Source organism: Pinus tabuliformis, chromosome 1_2 (assembly GCF_031772625.1).
Source record: "Pinus tabuliformis cultivar Carrire ecotype Pingquan chromosome 1_2, CPIR1, whole genome shotgun sequence".
In the NCBI taxonomy this organism is placed as follows: Eukaryota; Viridiplantae; Streptophyta; class Pinopsida; order Pinales; family Pinaceae; genus Pinus; species Pinus tabuliformis.
The window spans coordinates 1,000,444,368-1,000,454,978 of record NC_142298.1 but is presented as its reverse complement, the minus strand read 5'-3'; the positions used below and the strand labels follow the sequence as shown (position 1 = coordinate 1,000,454,978).

General features: G+C 35.1%; 1 protein-coding gene across 1 annotated transcript; it reads left to right on the top strand.

Moving 5' to 3' along the window:
- The first annotated feature begins 8,050 nt into the window (after positions 1 to 8,050).
- LOC149209451 (putative disease resistance protein At1g61310) lies at positions 8,051 to 9,193 on the top strand. The gene is made up of 2 exons (XM_089398629.1): positions 8,051 to 8,684; positions 8,880 to 9,193. The coding sequence occupies exons 1-2, from the start codon at positions 8,051 to 8,053 to the stop codon at positions 9,191 to 9,193; spliced, it is 948 nt and encodes a 315-aa protein (XP_089254755.1).
- Positions 9,194 to 10,611: the final 1,418 nt, after the last annotated feature.

Below are 10,611 nucleotides of genomic sequence, written 5' to 3'. Positions count from 1 at the left end.
CCACAACACTTCCGTCCTTATAGTTGTGAGCGGTATGCTTCCTGGTTGCCATAATTTTGCTTTCCATTTTTCTTGCTAACTTGAATGCCTTCTCTAATGAATCAGGTTCCCAAAGGCGAACATCATGTTGGATATTATCCTTTAAAGACCCTATGAACACATCAATCCTGTGCTCCTCTGGAGTATTTTTTACCCTTATGTTCAATTTTTGGAACTCCTCAATGTGCTCCATTATTGAACGCTTTTGTTTGAGACTTATCAATTGGCTAAAAAAAGTGTTTCTTTTTGTATCCTCATAATGTGCTATCAATTCTTCCGTAAAAATTGCCCAAGTGATAAATTGTTTACGAAAGCAAAGCCATTGATACCATACAAACTGATTTGGTTCCAAATATAAAGTTGCAATACGTACCTTTTGTGTGTTTTGCACATTATTGAGATCAAAAAATTGCTCCATCTGTAATATCCATGTTGCGGGATCCTTTCCATCGAACTTCCTCATATCGATTTTTGGAATATGGTGCATCTTCGATCCAACATTAGAGTCTATGAAATCATGATTAACATTTCCTTTGTTTGCATCATGAGTTTCCTTTACTCCCCTTTCACCATTAGTAAGTATTTCTTGTAGAAAATTTGTCAAATTTGCCTTCAAATCTATCTTCAAATCGTCAGTCTTGGCTTCCACGCCCTTTATCTTAGATTCCACACCATTTATCTTAGCTTTTGTGAGAGTGAAATTTTTTTCACTTGGTCTTGTAATTTTGATATATCATGTAGCATTTCTTCCTCTTCTTCATGAGTCATGCTAGAGCTTTCAGATTGCTTAATAGGTGTTTGCATTTTCTTTCCTCGGGGCATCAGTTACCAATACTAGTGCTCTACTATGCCCTTTGAATTCCTTCAAAATAAATTTTCAAACCAAGCTTAAGCAAAAATTTAAAAAATCTAGACACCTTTTTTCACTTTGTAGGAGCTCGATATTCCCTCAGATGTAACTCTGTAATTTTGGATCATCCAGTTCTGAAATTGTGATCTACAATAGCCCTCTGTGTCCTCTTTCCAATGCCACCAATCTGACCCCAATTGGATTCTCCAATGAAGAGTTATGCAAAATCTCCCACAGTGACCTGATTATAGACTAATTCAGTAGAGCGAACTTGTACGACGTTACAGGAGTCACTGTTTTGACCTTTGGCTCTAACAAATATATACAAGAAACTATAGTTCGTCCTCTTTCTGTACCTTCTTACAAAATTTCAATCCGATTCTCAGAGAGAAACTTATGACGATTTTCCCCAGGTCACCTGTTTGGAATGTAATTCAGGAGTCTGCAAAAAGACCAACTTCCTGAGATCATATCTCCGCAAATATAGTGCAAAAAGCTCTGAAATTTGGATCCGAGGTTCAGTTCGATTTCTTCTCAATTGGGTTTTTCTTTTATCTTCTGAAACAATGCAGAAAAAAAGTTATAGCAAAAATGCCACGATGACCTGTTTGGAGCAGCGAAACCCTAGAATCCAAAGCTCTGATACCAAATGTTATGAAACCAGCTCAAGAAAAGATAGAAAAGATAGATCAACACCTTAGAATTCAGTCTCTTCGAGGGGGAAACCTCCTTTACATTACATATATGAACAATTCTTGGATGATTCAAATGGCAAAACCTCCTTTCTATATATAGGAGTCTAAGGAGTCACAATATAACCCAGCCGACCTAGCAATAATAATATAAAGCCACAAAAATAACAATAGAGGGATTCTATGGGGCACAGTAATAACAATATGGGAAAAGTAGGGGCATAACAATATTAATAAGGGGTACAACTACAATAGTAATGGGGTAATCACTAGTATTATAGGGACCCAACAGATTGTCTCAATATGAAAATCAACCATGGTCAACCATGGCCCAACGTCACATGGTGACAAAGATTGTCTCGATATGAAATCAATCATAGTTAAGCATGGTCAAATGTCTCATTGTGACAATGATTGTCTCAATATGAAAATCAACCATGATCAACCATGGTCCAATGTCACATGTTGACAAAGGTTGTCTCGATATGAAATCAATCATAGTCAAGCATGGTCAACCATGGTCCAGCGTTGCATTGTAACATGGATTATCTCAATATCGAAATCCACCATATTCAACCATGGTTAGCGATGTTGATTTTAGGGTTTATAATATTTATCATAGAAGTTATAAACCTTGGGTTTATAATTTTTTATCCCTCGGGTTTGTTAATCTAAGCGTTCATATTGCTAGTATTTAATATTATTCTCTTAGGTTTATATTTCCTTGTTTTTATTATTCCCTTGGGTTTATAATATTCATCATTTGTTGAATTTAAGCTTTTGTGATCCATAAGTTTAATGAGAAGATTTTTCAGCAGAAATCACATTATAGTATTTTTGTCAACGTGTTTCGAACCAACGAGTGTGGTTCATCATCAGGACATGTTGAAGAACCAGATCATGGCTACAGGTTAAATAGGGAGAGCAGATCTTCCAACGACTATATTTGACTAGGAAACAACTATTTTGACTGAGAAACGATTAAATTTGACTGGCCAAATTGATTGGACCGAGGGAGAGGAAAAGTTATTAAAGTTATGATTACTATCAAAATTATTGTTATATATATATTATGATCATTTGAATAAAAGTAAAGTTCGTGTCCAAAATTTTTGAAAATTAATAAATTAGTTGTCCAATTATAATAAAAATATATAAATGGTTAGTAAATCATTAAGGAAGTTATTTTTTAGGCTAACTCAAAATTGCTAATAGGAATACTAATTAAATGATTTTGTATATTGTGAAATAATTATAAAACAGAAAAAATACATCAATAATATAGTAAGGAAAGATATGTAAAAATATACCTTCCTAATTTAATATAAATATATAAATAAATAGTCAATAAGTTATTATGAAAAATAGTTTCATTTATTATTAATATCATAGACATAAAATGTAAGAATTAACTCACAAGACCCTGACCTATTAATAGCCTATCTAAAAAACACAAATGAATGATCTAAAAAGGATAAATATATATATATATATATATATATATAGATATACTACTATGGAGAACTAAATAAATGTATATTATGAAAACAAAACCTTAAATCATTTACCAAATTAAATATATAAATAAATAGTTAATTAGTTATTATGAAAATTAGTTTCTAGAAGAATCAACTCACATGACCTAAAACTATTAATATGCCTATCTAGAAAGAAAACAAAAACCAATTATAAAATGATTAATATATATAAAACCCTAGGAATATTAAACCCTAAGAATCTACATGTGACCACTATGCATGAATATAATTGCATGTACTAACTGTATTTATGAGATGATTATATATGGTTGCATGGGATAGCTATTGAACCTAAATTTAATCTCAATCAAAAATAGTGAATGAACATAGTACATCTCTAAACATATGTGCTATCTCTGTTTTTAATGTGGTAAATATTTATGCATGATACAACTATGTATGTGAAATAATTATGTTTTTAAGACGGAAAATTGTATAGCCTGGGGTTTAGGTTGTTTAGGTTAAGAATTAAGAATCATGAGACATGTTTTAGTAATTTATTCATAAGGCATAGGATATATATATCAGAAATACTTTCCCCAATTCTGATAGGAAGATTATCATGATATATGACAATGCTAACTACATGGTATTCATGATAATGTTCCATTAATGCTTGCATTGGCTCATCATGGGAATAAGATCTGAATGGAAGAATTTTATTATGTTGAATATCGTGATTGATTCTTCTCTCCAAGTTGTAATTTATGCTTAAGGGTTGATTTGGAATGTAAGTCTATTAATTGAATCTAAAATCCCACATCATGGATCTAGTAGAGCATAGAAGGAAATTGTAATATTGTGCCCAAGGGGTATATGACATATGGTATCGAACATGTCGGTCTATGGGCCAATCCACCTCTATAAGATAAGTTTGAACTAGGGTTGTGTAAAACAATGGATTTTTGTATGGCTAAAGGTTGATATTTTAGTAAAGAGTGAAATATTCTATGTTGCTTGTTAAAGCATGTAACTATTTTTGTTTTCAATTTTCATAAAGGGATAAATTAAAAAAACTGAAGAAGTTCATCCTTTTGACCAAACCTTCATCCTATCTAAATTACACAATACCACGAGTCAAATAGTTACAAAATATCACGAGTCAACTCAAGTAAGTGTGTTATGGATGTAGCCAACAAATAACACTTTGTGCTCCACGTGTTCATATAAGCTTCTTGTTTAATACGTTTTCTCATGTTCATATAAGAAACTTGTTTAGTATGAACAACTGCTTTATTTATTAGAATTTATTCTCATAAATTCATGTCTGTAAAGACAGTTTTACAGATGGATACCTGGCTAGGGAAAATACTGGAGTTAGTGGAACCACTTCTATCACAACATATAACTAACTCTGTCCTAACAAGAGAATCCACAACTTCTATGTCAACATTAAACCTGCTTGTGATCTCTGGAACATATTAATGAATATATGTGCCATATCTACTTGGCCATAAATGATGCCAAATAAATCATATGGCTTCGAGTCCATAGAATTCACTTGGGGACTCCTACTTGTCTCCACGTTACATAGATATACGATACACCATAGAGACATTGACAAAGTACATAGAGACTCTCCACATTCTATGTGAGTCCCACCTTGTCATACAGATCTTAGAGAATTGGAATAATTCGAGATGGTAGGATCCAAGAAACTGAAGAATATTGTAGGAAACTTGTAAAAATGAAATAGTTGAGGATATTTCCTCAGGTCCCTCCATTGTAGCGGTAGTTGTATCTGTTGTTATTGTCGTAACTATTGCGAAAAGAGAATCAGAGCTGCCAAGAGAATTCACTCGTGAGAGATTTTTTCTTTCGGATAAATACATATTGGGATCATATTTGTTGAAATGGTTCGTGGTTCCTACCCAACCTCATGAAGATGGTTTGAAACCCTTATAGTTGTTACTGGAATTCACTATACCTATCCCTTGGTTGAGGCAATTAGCGGATGAAGGAGGGAGCCTCAGTGGGGTAATACCTAAAAACATGTAAATAGAGATTTGTTTATGTCATATATCTATATGAATGTGTTGTGATATAATTTCAGTGATCTTAGTGGTTCTGTAAAACTGAGCATCTTAATGAGGGATATGGTTATCTGGGAATTCACGTCGACAAAATGACAGTAACTATAAATGAGTGGATACTATAAGAAAGCCCAGCTTGTGCAAGATGGAATCTGAGTAGAGGCAAACAACACTGATGTCGTTAGTTGAAAATATTGAGAAGAGGCTTGTACACTATAATTGTTTGTGCCTGCTCAAAATTTCTCCATTCGATGGTCGATTTTTAAGGGATGAAGTGGAGCATTTGAAGGTATTTAAGTCGATGTCCACAACATTATTAACTACAGGGTATGCATGGTTATGGTTTGTTATTCCTTAAATGTTACTAATTTATGCTTAAAGAATTCGAGTGGTAGATTTAAAGAAAAACATGACTTTCAATTTATCACAACGGTTGTTTCCTTTCAAATTGCAGTGTCACATTTTTGTTGTTTTATCCACTGATATGGAGGTGGGTCGGGTTCAGTGGCATGGCGAGTTGTCAATTCCGAAACAACTTATTGCTATGTAATCGTCTAGGGATGCATGTAGTGGGATAACGCTTATGGTTAGCTTTAGACGCTTATCCTTATCGCTGGTAGTTTGATATACGAACACGTATTAAACAAGAAGCTTATACGAAGTTGCATGTATTTAGTAGTGATTGTGAGTGGCGAGCTATGTAGTGAATGTTATTTGTGCATGGCTAGTGGCATCCCCAGACCCAAAGTGTATGACCGAATATTGAAGTGATTGGTGCAGTGATAGTGATTGGTGCATATTGGAATGAGGATGATAGGTGTAAATCATTGTAAAGCACCACTGTGTGTTTATGGAAAGCACAACGTAATATTTCTAGATTACGTTAAAATTCATATTTTTGAAATTTGAAGATGTCTATTTTGGTAGATGCTCATGCTCTTGAAAATCTTTCATTGTTATTTCTCTTGTTTACATTCTATTTCATTTTTAATATTATTTTAAGATTTTTAAGTATAATGTTATATGAGATTTTTAAGGTGAGTAAGGCGTGCAAGCCATCAAGTCTCTTTTTTATTCAAAGAAAGCTTTAGTATCAACTTGATGGTTGTTGAACTAGATTCCTTTGACTGTGTGGTTGTTGTAATTAGACTGGTATTTCTTGGTGTATCCAATCACGACAATGGTATCATTGTAAATGAAATTGTTGTTGTGAACTTTATTGGCCATAACTATCAAAGGAATATGCATGCGGTGATAGAAGTTACACGATGTTTATTATAGTAATAACGCGAAAACAGTGGCAAAGTGAACATATTACAACTACTCAATATGACATCATTTAATATTTTATTTGATTTGATTTGATCGGCCAAATAGATGACCTGTCAACTCTTTCCACTAAAAAAACATCGTACATTCCACGACGCTCACAAGGGACATACATTCTGAGTATGTCATCATGGGCTTGTTGTAAATCAATAAATTTCATTTTTTAATTAATTAATTAATTTAATTTAATTTAATTAATTAAGTATTATTATTATTATTATTATTATTTATTTTTTTCAAAATAACCACTCAATTTTAGCATCGAAATCGACGGATTTTTGTTTTTCAATTCCTTTCTCCGAAAAAAACAACAACAACAAAAAAACAACTCAATTCAAATGTCGAAATTTACATTAGACGGGATACATTCTAGTAGCAATGCCAGTTCGGATACAGATGGTCCAACCACTAGCATTTGCACCACATGTTGCAAAGAAAACGCCGTAAGGCAATGATGAGAAACAATAGCATAGAAGAAAGAAGTCAAAAGTTTATGCAATTTTGTTTCTTTATTGATGTTTTTTTTATCATATGTTATGTTTCAGGGAGATTCCAATGGGGATATCTTCAAAGTGAAGGATTTATGAAATATTTTGAAATTTTTTTGCCCGGATTCCGACCACTTTTGGCGGTCCAGGGAATTCCTCCGCCTCGATAAACGCCTTCGGAAATATCACGGGCGGCTCTGCTAGCTCGTGCTCATTTGGAAACAACCTTTGATTCTGGCAGTCACTTAAAGCGCCTTTTGAATATTTCACTTACTCTACAAATCTAGTCAACAGCTTTAAAACTTTTGACTATTTAATTGACTTTCGAAATTTAATCAACCCTGGATCTACATAAACTCAAGGGTTTGAGGCAATTGGAGATCATTGAATGTCCTAGAGTAAGTTTGTTTCCAACAGAATTTGGTCACAAAGGAGCATTTCCTCTTCTGGAAACATTTTCTCTTGCTTGGCTACCTACATTAAAGGAGTTGCCTGTAATAGAGAAAGGTGCAATGGCTTCACTTAAAATATTTAATATAATGGTACGTACAACATTAAATATATTACCAGAGAGTTATATGGATCTGAAGACACTTCAGAAAGTAAGAATTTTTGGTTGTCCAATAAGAAATATAGGAACTAGAGAGAACACTAATGTAGAAGTGATGGCAATGTCTATGGTAGACATGGAAGAAATTACAAAGAGATATTCCCAATTGTGAGATAAAAGGGAAAGTTGGTTGTATGGTGAATTTTGGTGCAATGAGCTCTTCTTCTTCAAGTACTTCCCATGGCCCTGTTGTTCCAATAGGCTCTGCAAAGATGAAATTGATCGAAGAGCCCCTTATAGTGGGACATGATAAAGCATTTTCGATTCTCGAAAAGCTGGTGTTGTTGACAAGGGTGGATCCGGAAAAACTCTTCTTTTGAAGACGCTCTTCAATAGCCAAAAGGTACGCAGTAATTCTAAGGATGGTTTATTACTTTGGCTCACTGTTTCCCAAAGTCCCTCTTTTACAAGTCTTATAAATGCACTCCGTACCCAAATAGCCACACAAAAAATGTAAATTTGGGCGAAAATATGAACGAAGAAGAGGTAAAGCGATGGTTGAATCAGACAGTGCACCAGAGCACCGGGTTTATTCTGTTCTTAGATGATGTATGGGGATGCAATGCTGCAGAATTGTTAGAGGAATTAGGTGTACTGTGCCCTGTAAGGAACCACTCCACCTCCAAAGTCATTGTGAGTTCCAGGGTTCGCGCTGCACTCTTAAAAACAGGTGTCGCAGATGAATACACAATAACAATGGAGGACTTGTCGGAAGATGAGAGTTGGAAGTTGTTTGCTTATCACACTTTTCCATATAATAATGGAAATCTGCTAGCAAACATAGAAGAGGGAAAAGCCAAGCTTGTGTGTAAAAGGTGCAGAGGGCTTCCCCTCGCTATCAAAGTGGTTGGCAGGGCAATGGCCGGGAGTACTCATCCACAACAGTGGGAATGGGCTGTCCAAAGGCTGCCAAACGTGGACAGTGTGTACAATTGTGTTAGGTTGAGTTATGATGCACTCGGCTATGAGGATGCTGACCTGCAATTGTGCTATTTATATGGAAATCTGCCAGCAAACATAGAAGAGGGAAAAGCCAAGCTTGTGTGTAAAAGGTGCAGAGGGCTTCCCCTCGCTATCAAAGTGGTTGGCAGGGCAATGGCCGGGAGTACTCATCCACAACAGTGAGAATGGGTTGTCCAAAGGCTGCCAAACGTGGACAGTGTGTACAATTATGTTAGGTTGAGTTATGATGCACTCGGCTATGAGGATGCTGACCTGCAATTGTGCTTTTTATGTGTAGCTGCAAACATCTTGGAAGACGCAATCGTTCATGTCTAGTTGGCGATTTAGGTATGGATAGGGGAAGGCTTACTTGCCAAGAAGACGTTGGAACATGAGCATCGACCCGCTTATGATCCATTCAAGCTGGGAAGATATTATCTCAATATTTTAGCAGATCGTTGTTTGATCGAGCCAATGATGAGAGACTTTGATGGGGAAGTACTCTGTTTCAGGGTGCATGACTCCCTGCGTGATATGGCAATCCGAATCGCAGAGGAGGAAGAAAATTTCTACTGCCGTGTGGGTAATGGTTTGACAGCTGTGAATGAAAATGAGTGTTTGGGCTGCATTCGGCTTTTGTTGAACGAGAACAGATTGACTTCTTTCCCCTAATCACATCATCTACACAAATATGCTCATTGCTTCTCAGTGGAAATCCATATTTAACAAAGATCGCAACAAGGGTGTCAGGAGTATGATATCCCTTAAGGCGTTCTCTTTAAGTGGAACGTCATTGAAATCATTGCCAAAGAGTTTTGGGTGTTTGGAGCAGCTAATATATTTGGGTTTAAGACACATACCCATCAATAGGTTACCTGCATCTTTTACCAGTCTTGTAAATCTGGAGATCCTTGATCTTTCCTATTCTGCCATCCAAGAATTACCGTCCGCCATCCATATGCTGAGATCTTTAAGGAAATTAAGCTTGGAGGGATGTAGAGATCTGCAATTTCTACCTCCCAGTATCTCAGGGCTTACCTCTTTGGAGCATTTGGAAACTTATGGTTGCAAGGTTCTTTGGAAGAAAGATAAGGATACCAGATGGAAAAAAAAAGCTTCTATCAACAATTTGGCAAGTTTAACACAACTTAAAACATTACAACTACAAAATAATGGGGAAATTATTAGTGAGGGCACACTGGGAAAGATGACTCAAATGAACTCCCTCACATTGAAGCTGGAAATTCTACCCAATGATATAAGAAACATGTCAAAATTGAGAAGACTGGTATTATTAGAATACTTTCACTTGGTTAAAATGGATTATAATTTTTATGACTTTCAATATTTGGGCTATCTTAAATTTGTTGGTTGTCATTTCTTGGAAGAACTTCCACATCTACATAAACTCAAGACTGGTAAAATTTTGTTACTGGATGGCATATAATAGACTCAGGTGGCCAACAGACTTGGTTTCCCATTTGGGCAAGTTGAGGCCACCAAATTTTTGTACATGGAACAACTTGTTTTATAAATAGAAAGGCCAGACTTGGTTTCCCATTTGGGCAAGTTGAGGCCACCAAATTTTTGTACATGGAACAACTTGTTTTATAAATAGAAAAAGAAGGAACTCCCGTAGCTTACAAAAAAAATATACACTTTCTACAAGTTAAATATTAAATTGATGTAGATGATATATTCGATCGATAGACATACATATTTAAACTAAATGGTGGATGGGGTGGATGGGGATGTGTTGATTTTTTTCTAATTTAATGGATGACTAGGATTGTTGCGGGGTGAATATCCATGGAATATCCTTTGTCTAAGTGCAGGATCAACGGTTGTGGGAGAAAGAGAGAAGAAGTGATAAAGGGAAAAGGAAAGGAAAAAAATAAATTTAAATAATTAATTTGAACAGACACCATAGTGGAATTCTTAAATGAAAAAACTAAAAAAACTAAAAATAAAATAACTGTCTTGAATTATGAAAAGGAGGGCTTATCCAAAAATTGGAATTCTTCTAGTCAAGAAAGAGGGAAATAGTTAAAAATTATTTATATTCCAAGAATGGGTATAACAAATAGGAA